The following is a 16,942-nucleotide window of genomic DNA, read 5'->3' as shown; positions in this document are numbered from 1 at the left end:
AAAAAAAAAAAAAAAAGAGTTGCCATGGGCACTCAGGAGGCAGAGGCAGACGGATTGGATTTCTGAGTTCAAGGCTGCTTGGTCTACAGAGTGAGTTCCAGGACAGCCAGGGCTACACAGAGAAACCCTGTCTCGAAGAAAAAAAAAAAAAAAGTTGCCATGGTTATGGTGTCTCTTTGCCACAATAGAAACCCTGATTAAGACACCAGCTGTAGCCTGAGTACCGTGTCAGGTATGGGCATTCAAAGATGGAGGGCATATGGCTTCTGCCCTATGCCGTGTAAAGAGGCATGGGTCAGAAAGGGTATACAAGCATGGGTCAGAAAGGGTACACAGGCGGTGGTGGAGTCTGCTGTGGGGATTCTGAGAAAGGAATAGTGTTGTAAACCAAAAGGAAGGGCGGAGGACAATCTGCATTCTCCAGGGGTCATTCGAGCTGCGTTTCCTGGGCCCCTGCTGCTTGATCACCAGTGATGCTGGCATTGGTTAGGGCTGTCCTGAGGATAGTGTCACAGTAGGCAAAACCAGTGGGCATTACTAGGGACGGCCACTGCAGAGGTGACATGCGCTCCTTTGTTTGTTTGTTTGTTTGTTCCCCAAGAAAGGCTCTCACTGTGTATGTAGCTCTGGCTGTCCTAGAACTTACTAGGTAGACCAGGCTGGCTTCAAATTCAGAGATCTGCCTGTCTCACCTCCCATGTGCTGGGACTGAAGGCTGCACCACTGTGTCTGGTCCAACGTGTGCTCCTTGATCAACAACTCGGTGACAGAAAGCTCTAGAACCTGAAGAAGTTGTATCTGATGCAGGCCAGGAAAGTTTCTGGGAAGAGATGCGACCTGAACCAGGCATTTGCTTAAGCAGGGAAGAGCCTTCCAATGGAGCAGTGAGAAGCACAGATGGGCAAGTGTGCAGTGGGGAACCAGACTGGCTGGATGGGCGAAAGGTTAGGGTGGGCTTGGAGCGGGGTAGCAATACCGCATTAAAAAATTACAGCAAAGAGCCTCAGACTCTAGGCCAAAGTCCCTAGGGTCACCTGGGATGCTGAAGTCCCAAAATGCAGACCTCAGGTTCAGTGGAAGGACCTGTCCTGAGACTCCGTAGGTGGTAGGTGTCTGAGGTGTTTGAAGCCACCCAAGTCATCCCCCAGCCTCTAGCCTGGGCTTGGTGCTTCTGCATGAACATCTTACTCCTAAGCGTATCCTCCAATTTGTCCTCCCAGTGGGAGAAGGAGCACACACAGGCTAGGCTCAGTAGTCCCCAGGAGTGAAGCCCAAGCCAGCTGTTCCCATGGCAACTACCTACAGGTGCCTGGTCTAAGGATGTATGGAACACAAGGAACTGGAAGGGATGAGCAGCTCCCCAGTTGTTGCCGTAAGCTACCCCAGTCGTAGCGTAGCAGAAGTGAGAGCAGAGCCTAGAAGACATCAGGACCAGGGACTCCCCTTGTTCTTTGGAGAAGGGAAATTCAACCAGGCCCAGGCAGCTGATTCCCCACCTCTTCTGAAGCCCCTTTGCCTCCTGCTCATTAAACATGGATGACCCTAGGGAGGGGGTTCAGGGGTCACCAGCTGCTGGGGCTTCTGGCCAGAGATGGGCTGAAGATCATTTTCAGGGAGAATGTGGCCATGACTCCCTGCTCTGGCTGCAGAGGCCGAAGGGGTAGGGGGCTGGGAAGCTGGTACAACCCAGTCAGCAGCATGTCTTCCCAGAGCAGGTAGAAGTGAGTCAGGAGAGGCGTGACTAGTCAGGCTCTGGGCTCTGGGCTCCATTGTGTTTCTTATTCATTGAAAACAACAAATGGGTATAGTCCAGGCTTTGCAGAGATTCGGTGCCGTGAACCCTGGGGTTGGAGTTGGTGAATTTGGGTTCAAATCCTATCCCTTGCACCTCACAGCTGAAAGCAAATGCAAACTGCCAATCAGCCTCTCTGGGGCAGGGTAAACTCCCGCAGAACAGGGTTCATGGGATATCGTGGGAGCCTTAAAGGCTTGAAGTGTGTGAAATACTTAGCACACAAATAGTTGCTGGCTGCCTCCAAAGGTAAGAGAGACAGATGGCACAGGTTCTGCCAAAGGGTTGCTGTATTTCCAAGAATAGAGGTTGGCCAGGTCCTGGGTCCTACCCAGATAAACACACACATATGCATGTGCATGCATGTGCACACACACACACACACACACATACACAGAGAGAGAGAAAGAGAGAGAGACATACACACACAGAAATGCATACATGTACACATACCCATGTGTGCATGCAGATACTCAACACATACCCTGATTCCTACACAGAGATTGAGACATACACAGACACACACAGAAGTATACATACATGTACCCATACATACACATGTGTTTGCACAGATGGACAGACACACACGTGCACACACACACACACACACACACACACATATATACCTCTGATTATTTTCTTTAAGAGCTGCCTTCTCTCATCTTTAAACTAATCTCCAGGGCCAGCCGGTCATGCTCAAGGGCTCTTGAGCAACCTGGATGAGTTCAAAGGGTAGAGATGCACAACAAATGACATCTGGTGGCTTCTGTTAGTCCCTCTGGGGCAAGGTCTCCTTCTTCCTGCGCTGTGGACAGACACTCCTAGCTCTAACTCTCCAGGACCCTGGCCATAGGGTTGTCAGTGTGCTTTGCCCTGTGCGTGTGCCTGGCTAGTCCATGTGATAGTCTGCCCACAAAGTGGGGCCCTCCTCCACGACGTATTTGTGTCTCCTGAGAGGACTGCCGCAGCAAGAACCCAGCTTACGCTTTTCCACAGCCTGGACACATCTGGGCAGCCAGGCCAAAGTGGGGTATGAGGAACAGTCACCCCATATTGGAAGATAATATTGTCCTTTAACTCGGATACAGGTTGGTAGGCCTGGAAAGTTCAGGGACCTCTGTTCAAATGGCTACCCACCCTAAGGTGCTCAACCACTTCAGTAGGTACATGACTGCTGAGCTGAATGCAGGCTCTGGAGGGCTGGGCATGGGCTGGTGGAAGGCCTGGGTATTTCCCTATTGCTTCTTCCTGACCTTGCCCAGGCCCCTCTCTGATGGGGTTCCCCATGAGGCCCCACTTGACCTTGGAGGCCTGCAGCCTCTCAAGGCCCTCTCCTTCTCCAGACACCCAGCTCACATGTCCTTCTTGTTCTCTCCCCTCTGTGCTCCCCTCCCCCACTCTCAACAGAATAGGAATGGGCTTAATGCTCTTTCCCAGGAGAAACTGAGGCCCAGAGAGACTAATCAACTTGCTCACAGGCCCCCAGAAGATCCCGTGACTTGGACACAGAGCTTCTGCTCACAGACTGGAGTTCGTGCTGAAAATGCTCTCCGTTTAGCTGTCGGGGACCCAGGTTCCCCAGGGCAGAGACCAGCTAGTGAGAGCAGGAATGGGCAGGAAAGCCTTAGTCCCCCATCTCCACTCTTCCCACCTGAGGTATTCCCTGTGAAGAAAGCAGCAGGTGAAGGCACTGCTGCTGCTCCTGCTGTACCTCCAGGCTGCTCTGTGGCCCAGATTCCCAGGCTGCCTCGGGGAATCGGACGGAGAGAATTCTGAATGTCCTGTGCAGGCAGTTGACTGGCCTTGGCTTTGGCAAGCAGGCCGTACAGCCCCGCCTGCCAGGCGTTCTAGGAAGCTTCTTCCAAGGCCAGCAGCTTTGCAGGTTGCAGAGCTGGGACAGAGCCCAGTTGGGGAGAGAGGACTCCCTTGAGGAAGTGTCGGACAGGGGCAGTGGCTGCCAGGAAGGCCTGCAAGACTGGCAGGCGGCCCCGCATCGTGGAGGTAGAAAATTCTTGGCCTGGCCGGTGGCCCGTGACTCCCCTGTCTCCTGGCAATGATTTATCTCATTCATCCCAGAGTGGAGGACAGGCCTCATCCTGTGGTCTGTGAAGACTCTGGCTCTAACACGCCAGTCAGGAAGAGCCTCGTGTGTCCAGCCAGGTTGTCTTTGTTGGCACTGGTAATTTATTAAGGAAGGAGGCAAGGACTTCAAAGAGAGACTGGAGCCTAGATCCCTACTAGGCAATTTCCTTAAACCGTGTGACCTTAGAGAGTTAACTGGCCTCTCAAAACCAAACACCTGTGAATGGGGATAACTATTTTTATCCCCTCAGGATCACTGTCTTCCAAGGACATGTTTAGGGCCAACTGCAGCACGTAGAACACGCTCAGGAAATGGTCCCCTTTCCTTCCATCCTTTACTGTCCCCAAGAACACTCTCTCTTCTGCAGACCTCCTTCTTCCTCACCACGGGATTCCGCGTCCCACAACTGAAAGCCTTTCTTAAAGCCGACAGCTTGGTAACTCTGCCTTGTTTCTAAGCCCTGGGAGGGGGTAGGTAGGTGCTCCCAAGCCTTTGTCTAAGGCCCTGAGGGTCACCCTGGAGGTGGTGACAGATGGCTGAACCCAAAGGATCAGCAACACAGAAGGCGGTCCCAGGAACTCCAGTCCTCCGGGAGGCAGCCCAGCACCAGGGTCAGTCAGCCCCAAGGCGCAGGTCACACCAGATGCTGTGTGGGTGGTATTGGGTGTGCGGTGCTGGCAGGGCGAATAGCTTCCATGGCTGGGGGCACCGCCTTTTTCTGGGGTAACCCGACAAAAGCCTAAACTTTGCCCCCAGCTTTCTCCTACAGAATCTTTAAAATCAACCCACACCCTCCATGGTCAGGCCTGGTCTGAGGCCCACAGGCTGCATCACCTTGACAGAGTCACTGCCACTGACAAGTTCTGGGAGGGAGGGTGGCATCTTCTAGGAACAGGTCTGAGGGAGAGAGAGCCTGTCCTGGGGGTGGAGCTACGGGAAAGGCAGCCACATATGCAGCCAGGTCTTACCTTCTGCTCCTGCCTGCCACTGGGTCTCATCATACTCTTGGCAAGTTTATGACTGACCCACTTTGGGTCCCAGTGTCAGGACCCCGGGGCCATGAAGATGGGTACACCTGTATAATGGACTGGATTATGTGCAAAAGCAGAGACACACAATGGAATCCCGCCCAGGGGGGCTGATTCTGGAGGAATGAAGGGAGGCTCGGGGTAGGGCCTGTGTCGAACTTCTGGAGAAAGAGCTGGTGCCATTACACAGCCCCACGCCAATGGTCTCTGGCATGCCACACAGTGCCTAGCACTTTCAGGAATGCTTTGTAGCTGGGCTGCAGTGGTTCACATAGCCAACGTGGCAAGGTCACTGGTGAGAACTTGGAAGTGTGGCTAATGCCATTGAGGGAATTGCACCTTAATTAGTTCAAATATAAAAGGTGTTCACCATTTTCTAAAAAGATATATATATATCTTTTTATATAAAAGGGCATCAGATCACATTACAGATGGTTGTGAGCCACCATGTGGTTGCTGGGAATTGAACTCAGGACCTTTGGAAGGGTAGACAGTGCTCTTAACTGATAAGCCATTTCTCCAGCACCTGTGTTCACCATTCTTTTTTTTTTTTTTTTTTAAGACAGGGTTTCTCTGTGTAGCCCTGGCTGTCCTGGAACTCACTCTGTAGACCAGGCTGGCCTCGAACTCAGAAATCCGCCTGCCTCTGCCTCCCAAGTGCTGGGATTAAAGGCGTGCGCCACCATGTCCAGTGTTCACCATCCTTAAATCAGCAGGAAGACACATATTGGCTCTCTGGTGAGATAGCCTGGCACACTGGGCTAGCCATGGTGTGATAGATAGTAGCAAGGTTGCTGAGGCTGGCCCGAAGCCAGAATAGGACAGACACTTTGGGTGACAGTGTAGCTGCTCCTCAAAGTGTTAAATACACAATTACCACATGATCCTAAGCATATTAGGAGTATATTACATCCATGCCTAAGCATACACTCCAGAGAAATGGGCAGATGTCAACATGTTTTTGACTTTCATGGCAGCATTATTCATACTGGGCAAAAAAGTAGAGAGGAAGCAAATGCCCATCAAATGATGGCTAGATAAGCAAATATTATTCACACCATAGAATATTACTCAGCCATGAAGAAGAACAGAGTAGAATATTACTCAGCCATGAAGAGGAAAAGAATAGAATATTACTCAACCATGAAGAGGAACAGAGGGGGAAACATCTACAACACAGACCAACTTGGAAGGCAGCACCGAGTGATAGACGCCACAAAGGGTGTGATTCTGTTTGAGTGAAGGATCCTGAATAGGTGGCTCTGCAGAGTCAGAAGGTAGACCAGTGTTTGCCAGGGTTAGAGGAAGGAGAGGGTGTACAGGGATTATCTGGTGGGAGGGAGGTGATAAAATATTTTGAAATTACATGAGTGATGTTGTACAAACATGCTGAAAGCCATGGCATTGCGTAATTTAAAAACTGGATTTTATAGCATGCGGTTAAACCCTGTCTGCATTGCATCTCACCATCTCTAGCTCATGGCGCCAGTATTGGACGAGGCTAGAACATCTGTTTTCACATTTTGGCTTTGCCATGTGCTGCTGTGTCATCCTGGACATCAGTCTCAGCTGCCCTGAACTTTGGTTTTCTCAGCTTTGAAATTAGACCAACCCAGGCATGTCATGCAACCAAACAGGGCTCGTATACACGAAGCCTCTAGGACAGACAGTACCTGGTATCAGAGATAGAAGAGTTAGGGTCACGACCAGAAATCCCTCAGGCCTCGTGCAAAGCTGTTCACACCTGAGCCCAGCCCCTCTCCTCTTCTCCCACTCCCCTGCCTGCAGATGGCTCTCTGCTGTGTAAACTGTTGCTATAACAACCATTCCCAGTTCCCAGAAGCAGCTGCACAAGAGACATCATCAACATCTTCAGCGCAGGGTGTCACAGGAAGGCTCTGGGCATTGTTAAAATAGGAAACCTTTCCAGTAAAAGTAAACCTTGACGTTCACTGAGCACGAGATCCTGGGCTTGCCCTTAGCGGCAGCCTACTTGAGTGTCTGAGACAGGCAGACATTGGTCGTCCTCTGCCAGAGACCTGTTTACAAGCCCAGTCCAGAGTCAAATCTTCAGAATCCTCTCTTATCCTGTTACCTGGTGTACAAAAGAAAAGGGATGGGAGGAATTTCTTTAGAAGTGTAATAGAAAAAGATACATCTAGCCCAGTGGTGGTGATGATGATGGATGGCAGCAGCCGCAGCACACACCTTTAATCCCAGGACTCAGAAGGCAGGGGCGGACAGATCTCTTGAGTTGGAGGCCAGCCTGGTGTGCCCAGTAAGTTCCAGGACAGCCAGGGCTACACAGAGAAACCCAGTCTCAAAAACAAAACAGAGAGGGAGGGAAGGAAGGACAGACAGACAGACAGACAGACAGACAGACAGACAAACGGACCTTACAACAGTCATTCCAAACAGGGTCTAATTGTCGTTATTCTAGCAAAGCCTTCCGCAAGTGCAAGTCATTGAGAAGTAGCTGTCCCCTGGGCCTGTAAGCTTACTCCCCAAGTTCTTTGCCAAAGGCTGCAGTGCGAAGCCGAGCCGCACACCATTGCAGCCAGCCTCGTGGATGGAGTTCCCTTTCTGCCTTCCGCTCACTGCAGAGACCCCCTCTCTTCCCAAAAGGACCCTGATGGGTCAGAATGGCAGGAGTCTGTCCTCCTACCTCTCCCAGAAAGCCACTCGCCCCAAGCACACTGCAAAAGAGCAGAAATGAGACCTCCAGAGAACAGACTTGGACCCCACACACTTCTCCAGGGTGCTCATGTTCAAAGGCAAGCTGGATTCTCTTTTAAACTACAAATATGAATATTCGAACTACGAATGGCTACGAATATGAGTTCGCCAAGGGAGTCTGTGGGTCTCCAGAGCCTACTTCTACCTTAAGGGTTTGAAAAATCCCAGTAAGCCAGGTCCTGCTCTTAAACTGGTCCACCAGGAACAGGGCAGGCACTGCCTGGGTACATAGCATAGCTAAATCAATGCTGCAAACACTGGGCTCTCCTCGAAGTGTGCTAACCTAGCCAGGATGGGGAATAGGGGATATGAAGGATGTCTGCCCCAGGAGTGCAGTGCCTTCAAAGAAGCAATCCTAAGTAGAATTCAGAGGGAAAGAGGCCTTTGGGCCACTTCTCCCAAGCAAGACAGCTGCCTGTCTTGCAGCATTGCGGCATCAATGCAAAGCGAGGCTGCAGGCGGCTGAGGACCCATAGCGCCCCCGTGTGGTTGTTCTCTGCAGCAAGCCCCCAGAGACCAGGCAAGATTTTGGTTGCTGTCTTACAGGAAAAATGGAGCAGAGAGCGGAGAACTGACTTGTGCCAGCGGTATTTCTCCATCACTTTGGGTGGGGATGTTGAGCCCTGGTGCTTTGTCGGGTCTCCTGTTCTCAAAGAGTTCACACAAATGCAGAGTAGGACCCTCCAATCACAGCACCTGATTTCCGAGCTGGCAGTGCAGCAGATTCCCAGGAGCCACCTCCAGCCGGCTGAATCAAAAACTCTGGGGGCAAGCATTTTTACAGACCTCAGCCTAGCACAAAGTCACAGGACCACACTGTCAGAGCTTAGTCAACTACATCGCTCCCTTACTTACAGACCAGGAAACTGAGGCCCAGGGACAAGTCATTTACCCAGGTTCCATAGCTGGTTGATGTGTTCCCTTGGAATTTTAACCTCAATGAAAATCAAAACTGAACATGAACAGAGGAGACTCCTGCCTGGCAAATTCCAGGCTGTAGTGCCTATGCATCCTTCTCTTACTTAGTCCCAGGTTTGTTTGTAGTTCTAGTTTTTGTCTAATGGCCCCATATGGCCAATGTGTTTGCTTTGGGGGGCGGGGGTTAGACAGGGTTTCTCTGTGTAGCCCTGGCTGTCCTGGAACTCACTCTGTAGACCAGGCTGGCCTCGAACTCAGAAATCCGCCTGCCTCTGCCTCCAAGTGCTGGGATTAAAGGCATGCGCTGCCACCACCCAGCTTGCTTTGTATTTGAAGTCCTGGCTCTGACTGGTGCCGTGATGGAGCACCCATCAGGAGGACTCCAGCCAGCCCATTGAGTGAGTCAGTTCAGGGTTCTCCAAGGTAAACAGGAAAACCCTGGGAGCTCCTTTGGGGCACGGAGTGCACAGAGCAGCTACAAGCACAGGATTTGCTGCACTGGAGGGTTCCGTGTCAGCCGCCTCTGACAGTATTGTGACTTGCGTAGGGGGAAGAGAGGAACGATGGGATTAGTAACAGAATAAATAGCTTCCTGCCTGCCTGCTCCATGATAGTGGGCGTCTCTGGCATGGAGGCCCGCCTACCCTACCCCCTTCTAGGACCTCTGGGGTCAGCAGATGATTTGAGGAAAGAGGGTGGAGTTGCCCCTCAGACAAGCTGCTGGGCTCTACCCTTGGGCAGGGGAGATCTGTGTGGAGAGTCACTTGTCAGTGTTAGCTTTCCTGGCCACGGTGCCCTAGTCAGCCTTTGCAGGGGTGGTAATGGATCCAGTCCAAGGTGACTGGTGCAGATCCCACAGAACTGCCTAGCTTAACCTTGAGCCTCTGGGGGCACCCTAGGGTGTGCCCTTAGACTGGGAGTACCTTGGGGTGGCCAGCCTGGCCTGCTATTGCTGGAGTTGGTAGATTTATGTCCTTAAGTGGAGGAGAGGGGAGAAAAAGGTTCTGATTCCCAGAGACATTTGACCCACTGAAACACAAAGCACTGCTCAACAGATCCTGGCAGCAGTGTGTGAAACTCCCCAGTGTCTCCATTGTTGCAGTGAGGTACTGGGAGAAAGCGGCCTGCTGGCTAGGGATGGAATCTTTTTAGAAACTGAAATTGTAATAGATTTCCAGAATTTAAAGATCAGACCCCGGGGGGGGGGGAGGAAGCCGGGCAGTGGTGACGCACGCATCCCAGCACTTGGGAGGCAGAGGCAGGCAGATTTCTGAGTTCAAGGCCAACCTGGTCTACAGAGTGAGTTCCAGGACAGCCAGGGCTATACAGAGAAACCCTGTCTCGAAAACAACAACAACAACAACAACAAAAAAAATCAGACCCCTGTACTGGGGATCAAATAGAGTTGGGGAATTTTCTTCCTCTGAAGGGTTGTTGAGATGTGTATGTGAGAGAGAAACAGACACGGAAAGGCCCTCTGCTTCCTGTTTCACAGGTCATTTAGTCTGGCCTGGACTTCTCCGTGGATCTCGGATCTCGGCCCAGACCATCCCCTGTGGTTGATTCTGGCTGTGACTTAGATCTTGTGCAGAGACATCTGAGCCTCCGTCTCAGCCCACAGTAATGGACAGTGAGAAAAGGGGCCCATGCCAGGAGTCACAGCAGCCCTGAGTCCCCTCTGTGTCCCCTCTGTGGGCTTAGAGGAGAGGCCATTTCCTGTCCTTAATATGAGAGGGTGCCAAATGCTTTCAAGCTCTCCCTTGGCTCACTTCTGTCCCTCCTGGGGGTTGTGCCTCACCCAGCCATTCACACTAAAAGCCAATCTAGAGGTAAGGTGCCGATCCAACTAGTTCTCAGTTGCCCTCCCCTGAGCTGCATGGTTTGTGGGTTCTGAAACATCGGTGGAGGTAATTAAGGCTTCGATAGTCAAAAGTTATTGCAGTTTACTTAATTGCTGGCTAATAATTAAAACCTCACAGAATGTGGGGAACGCTGACTAGTGAGTGATGGATCCCCATGAGCTGCCTCCTTCTGGAGCTTGCCGGAATCTGTTGGGGCTTTTTACCCTGAGCTGGAGGCTTCCTGCCCATTCCGATCTCACAGCTTAGCCTTGTTGATTCAAGCAAGTCCCTGTAGCTAAGTGCATCCCACAGGCAAGACCAGCCCGGAGAAAAGCTGCTCGTCAGGCTTGCTGGTGCAGAAGCAAGGTTTGCTGAGTGTATCTTAGCTGCCCTAGGCAGGTGTGAGGACCTCAGCAATAGAGCATACGGTGGTCCCTCCCACCCTTTTGTGAGTGGCCAAGTGTGGAGAGCCCCAGCCTCCCTGTCTGCCCACCTCTACCTTCTGCCACATCGATCCCAGCTGTATTGCCAGGCAGTTTGCTGTGTGCTGGGCACTATGCTAAGTGTGTTAGTGAGCTAGGCCCTTAAACCTCACTGCGGTGAGGTCATCCCTCTCTTCATTGAGCAGAAAGGAAAACTGTAGCAAGATGAAGTAATCTGTTCAGGGTCAGCCCAACTGCGAAGGGGCAGTGGAGGACCTGGATGGTGGGTTTTCATCTTGACACTAAGAGCTCTGTTCTCTTTTGTTTTTGTTGGTTGTTTGTTGGTTTGTCTGTTTGAGACAGGGTGTCTCTATATAGATCTGGCTGGCCTGGAACTCACTCTTTAGACCAGACTGACCTCAAACTCAGAGTTCTGTTGGCCTCTGACTCTCAAGTGCTAAGATTAAAGTCGTGAGCCTCAGCTAGTGACCTAAGAACTATGTTCTTGACACCAGAGCGAAGTCAGTTTCTCCCTAGTGTCCAGGTCTTTAGCTTAGCAGCAAACCCTGTCTTGGCATTCTTGGGAGCCTGTTCCCCTTGTCTGATGCCAGGCAGGTAGAAGGAATCTGCTTACATCACACGCACATGCACACACACACACACACAGTGTACCCTGGGCCTTCTCTTCTCAGGCGTAGATTGCCTCTTTTACTCATGAATTTCTTAGTCACCTTCCTGTCTCACAGTGGGAGGCAGAGCCACCCAAACCGCTCCTCTTGTGTGTGTGTCTGCAGGATTGCAGAACACTGTATCAGCACACCTTGGTGAGATGTGCATATTCTGAGGCAAGGTATTATAATGGAAAGAATAGGGGAGGTTGGAATCCAAACAAATATGATGAATCAAATGAAAAATACCACAGAGTCATATGCTTAGCATCGTGCCTCACGCGGGGCAAACATGTGGTCACTGGCATTACCGTGTGCATGCACCTGTGTGTCAAGTATATTTGGTTGTTAATCCATAGTAAGACTCCACAGACAGCACACACACACACACACACACACACACTCACACACGATATACATACACGATACAAACACACACACACACACTCACACACGATATACACACGATACAAACACACACACACACACACACACACGATGCACACACACACACATACACACTTCATTCTTGGAGCTATGACGTGTTCTGCAAAAACTTAGCCATAATGTACACAGAGGTGTCACATAGGTTGGAAACATCCCGAACGACAGTAGGAAGAGACTCCTCCATCTTTGACCTATCTCAGCTTTTCCTCCCTGACCCGCCCATCCTGAGGCCACAGGGTTGACCAAGACCTGGGGAGGCAGCCTCCAAGACATCGGGACATAACCAGTAGAATAAAGTTTAGGTTATGTTAATGTCATCACAAATCGCTAGTACTTCGAATCCCTCTGCCCCTTCCCAGATCTTCATTCTCACTATGCACTGTGAGAAAGAGGCAAAGCTTAGTAAAAATTGGCTGATTGCTGGGGTAGAGTGGGATACAGGTGTAGAATGGTGAGGGTAAGGGGTAGGGAGAATTCCTTTGCAATTACAACTTAATAAAAGCTAAACACGGAAAAAGACTTGGAGATCAGAAATTATCACTCCCCACACACCTATACTACCCCCCCCTCTCCCTCTCTCTATTTCTCTCTCTCTCAGCAGACCCTACCGTGTAAATGTAAGGTGTCATATCCTAGATGACCACTAGGAGACACTGCTGAGGCACCCAGGGAGCTTTAGGGTGTAGCCTCTTCAGGATCCACCGTCCCAGCCAGGGCACTGAACAGATCTGGTTCATTCTCACGTTCCAGTCAAATCACTTGCTATCTCTAAACCTACTGTGGGGTCTGCAGATAATTCTTAGCTTCTCTGCCATCTCCAGGTGGTTGACCTTGCACCTTGGCCTCCCACCTCTGTGACAGGCAGGACACTAGGCCAAGCTATTTCCAGGACCTTGCTATCTCTGGTTTTTAAAGAGTCGAGCCCTGGTGTGTGTGTGTGTGTGTGTGTGTGTGTGTGTGTGTGTGTGTGTGTGTGTGTGTAGACCTACTATACTCTGTTGATATGGAAAAATGTAGGGGTTGGGGTAGAGGTCTTTGAGGAGCCTGGAGTGAGACGGCGCCATGATTGATATATTAGGAGTCGATATATTGTTCTCTGCCATTACCAAGATTCTGGGTTCTAGTTCCCATCATTCCCTGTGGTGACCCAAAGCCTAGAGAATTAGGCACGAAGCTGGCCAACTGTATGACTTAAACGTTTTTTCTTAAAGAGAGGGGGACATTTTTGATGCCACAATATCCAACACCACACACACCCATACAACACCTATGCACACATATATATATATAGACGCATACACACACACATATACCCATACGCACACATACATGAACATTTTTGAATGGTGGTAGCTCTCATTAAATCTTGAGATACCATTAAGCACTTACTGTATGCAGTCACTGTGCCTGTCACTGCCAATGCAGGAGTGCCCTGCACTACATCAAAAGAGGTTGAGCTTCTTTCGGACTCTAGCTCTACCCTGTGCTTTATGCTAGCTGGGTGGCTTGAGTAATTTACTTGCTCTCAAAGTGTCAGCATTCCCATCTATAAAATGGAATGATAGTACAAATCTCCCTTTTGGGTTGGACTGGATGATGCATGCAGATGACTGGGCACACCCAGAAGCCTCTGAATAATTCTCCGCCCCTTTCCTCTTTGGAAACACCCTTTGGAGATCTGTGCACCTTGGCTCCTTTCTGTCCAAACCATAGAAGGCGTCACCCTGCGGTGAAACCCATGCTATGTTCTTGATCCCACATAGGGTCTTGCAAATTAAACCTTAAAATACATAGGTGTACACTGTCCGACCCTGACTGTGTCCTGTGCCAAGCCATCACGTAAAGGCAGGGTGCAGCTCACAAGGAGACGCTTGCCAGGATAAACAGGCATTGGCAGCCAGAGAGATGACGCCAGGGCTGTGGACAGAACTCAGACCACGGGCATGGAGGCCTGCCATTTCTCCTTGTTCCTTGACATGGACATGGAGCCCTGAGTACATGGGACTGGCTTGAGATGCTGGGGCACAGGGACAGGACCCCAAGGGAGGGAGACAGAGATGGCGGGGTCCAGGATTGGAACTGGCCCTAGAAGAAGGTGCCCCAGAGGCTCGGGGGAGAGTCATACAGCATGGCCGTCCACTCCCTCCACTCAGCCTCTCTTGGCCAGCCATCCAGCCAGTGACAAAAAAAAAAAAAAAACCTCTTAGGGGATTCGGAAATGTTCTCTTTGGCAGCCAAAAGGAGCTTGCTCCCCTGCTGAGTGTGTGGGTGGAGAGGGACTGGGCCTGGGAGTAGGGTAAGGTTGGCTTGTGAGGGCTGGGAGGGTTGAAGAAGGGACCAGAGGGATGGTCCTACTCTTCTCTCTGTCACTAACTGCTGAAGCCGACTCTTGAGGAGGATTGGGAAAGCTGGGTGTTCTTCAGTGACAGTGACTTTGGATCCCTAGGTAAAAGGTTATCCATGGGACAGCATCCAAGACTCTTCATCAGTGTCCTCAGAGACTAGCACAGTGCCAGTACCAACTTGAGTTGGAGTCTTTGGGTTGTTTTTTTGTTTTTGTTTTTGTTTCATCTTTGTCTTTGTTTTATTTTTTAAAGAGGTTTTTCTGTTTTCTTTCTTTCATTTTCTTTTTTTCTTCCTCTTTTGAATCAGGGCCTCACTACGTAGCTTCAACTGGCCTAGGACTTGCTTTGTAAACCAGACTGGCCTCATAGAGATTGACCAGCCTCTGCCTTCTGAATGCCAGGATTGAAGGTGTGCCCCACCATTCCCAGCCCCAAGTGGATGTTTGATAAAGATTTCTTGGGTGGGTCAATCGAAGGGGTCCATCATCCTGCCTGAGAACCAAGGCTGAGCAAAGAAAGTGGTCCTGACAGGTTCAGGCTCTGGCCATGCCCAGGCTTCTTCCTCAGTTGGGATTCTAACTCTTGAATAGGATCTGAACTGCCCCAGAAAATGGCGGCTCATCTCCCACTCCCACCACCCACCTCACTGTTAAGAGCCTGTCAGAACTGCCTCTTAGACACCTCAGAGCAACTCCACATGTCCCAACCTTTCAGAACAATGGCCCATGATATGTTGACGGATTGAAATTGGCCACGTAGGGATTTATTTATTTATTTAAAAATTTTTAAAAGATTTGTTTATTTATTTTATGTATGTGAGTACACTGTAGCTGTACAGATGGTTGTGAGCCTTCATGTGGTTGTCGGTAATTGAATTTTTAGGACCTCTGCTTGCTTTGGTCAACCCCACTAGCTCCAGTCTGCCTCGCTCACTCCGGTCAACTCCGCTCATTCAGTCCCTGCTTGCTCTGGCCCAAAGATTTATTTATTATTATATCTAAGTACACTGTAGCTGACTTCCGACACAACAGAAAAGGGCGTCAGATCCTATTACAAATGGTTGTGAGCCACCATGTGGTTGCTGAGATTTGAACTCAGGACCTTCAAAAGAGCAGTCGATGCTCTTATCCGCTGAGCCATCTCGCCAGCCCCCATAGGGATATTTATATGGTGGAAATAGGCAAACTCTGCCCATCAGAGTGTCCCCTCCTCTAAGAGCCCTAAACACACACCAATACACTGCTTCAGAGGAGGTTTCTGTGGTGGGGAGGAGGGGGTTCCATTTCACTCTACCACAGGAATCCTTGTCTGTGACCTCTGCCTTTGCTCTGAGAAGAAACTCCCTAAACCAAAGCCAGAGGCAACACTGGTCACTCAGGGAGAGGCCCTGGGGGACCCTGTCTGTAGCCCTTTTGGGGTTGGGGCTTCAACCAGCCCAGGACACACATGGAGGTCTTTAGCTGTACCTGCTCTGTTGGTCATCTTTGAGGGACAGAAGAAGCAGGTGGCTGGCCCCAGGGTCTGTCTCCCCTTCCCTGACTCATGGGTCTCTTCAGGAAGTCCTCTCCATTCACTGCCTCTTCTTTCTGTTCTCCTTGCCAGACCCAGAGTCACAGAGAAAGAGAACAGTACAGAATGTCCTGGATCTTCGACAGAACCTGGAAGAAACCATGTCTAGCCTGCGAGGCTCCCAGGTGACTCACAGGTAAGCTCGAGCTGCCCTTGGTGATGGGTTCTTCCTGGGTCCAGAGGGCAAGGCGTCATTGTCTCCCCACGCCTTCCCGTGGGCATCCCAAGTTGACCAGAGGGCCTTGGTCTCTGTGAACATTTGGAGCCCCATCTCGCCAGCGCTGCAAAGAAAGGGGAACTGAGCGCCACAGTAGAAAGCCTGCTCATACCTCTGCCTCTGCTTGAGCACGGGATTCCACCCATGATGGTGGCTGGGTGTGGGTGGGAAGCCCAGGTGTGCAGTCTGTGATACCTGCTCTCTCTGTGGGCCACAGTCCCCTCCTCTTTCAAGAGGGCTTTGTTACTGAACACCCCACCTGTTCTTCAGTCCCATCCCTCTGGGATGCTAGGACCCACCCAACACCAGTGCTCATCAGCCCTCTGCCAGCCAGGTGTCCTTGGGCCTCTTCTATTATTTCTAAAGGAGGATTGAGTGCCCAACAGGGCCTACATTACTGGTACCCACAAAATTAACCCCGTGGTATCCCTCTCATCCCCCAGTCCTTACAGAGACCCCCAAGCCTCCAGCTTGGGTACACAGCCCCCTCTCCCCCCCCCAAGCCCTGTTTCCCCAAGAGCAGCATTCTGGCACGGGCCCCCATCGTGAGTCAGAATTTTCCATTCAGTTCCTCTGGGCTTCCCTGGGCTGTTCAGATGAGCTCATACTGTCAGCTCTAAAGGGGACAGAGGGCTCAGCTCAGTTCTGAGGGGGGAGGTGAGCAGGCAGCCAAGATTGGGAAACCGTGGGCTGTGGACATGGGGGGGCCTGTTTAGTAAGAACCAGAAGCCTCCTCGGTTGAACTGGGGGTAGGTTCCTCTCCGTCTCCTGGTGCTAGAAAAGCCGAATGCAAAGTTGAGACATGGGGGTCAGTGGGAAAGGGAGTTTTATTAGCTCAGGGCATGGCCAGTTAGAGGAGTACCTAGACACACTTCC

General features: G+C 50.9%; 1 protein-coding gene across 4 annotated transcripts in view; it reads left to right on the top strand.

The window, feature by feature from the left end:
• The window catches only part of Nav1 (neuron navigator 1), a 266,750-nt gene that overhangs the window by 143,533 nt on the left and 106,275 nt on the right, over window positions 1-16,942 (top strand). For all 4 annotated transcript variants that reach the window (XM_031383782.1, XM_031383771.1, XM_031383749.1 and 1 more), the window contains one exon: window positions 15,883-15,985. In XM_031383782.1, the coding sequence (XP_031239642.1) occupies window positions 15,883-15,985 (103 nt within the window). The remainder of the gene's footprint in view (window positions 1-15,882; window positions 15,986-16,942) is intronic.

Source organism: Mastomys coucha, unplaced genomic scaffold (assembly GCF_008632895.1).
Source record: "Mastomys coucha isolate ucsf_1 unplaced genomic scaffold, UCSF_Mcou_1 pScaffold1, whole genome shotgun sequence".
Lineage (NCBI taxonomy): Eukaryota > Metazoa > Chordata > Mammalia > Rodentia > Muridae > Mastomys > Mastomys coucha.
Note: the sequence above shows the minus strand (reverse complement) of the source record. Positions and strands in the feature narration are given on the sequence as shown.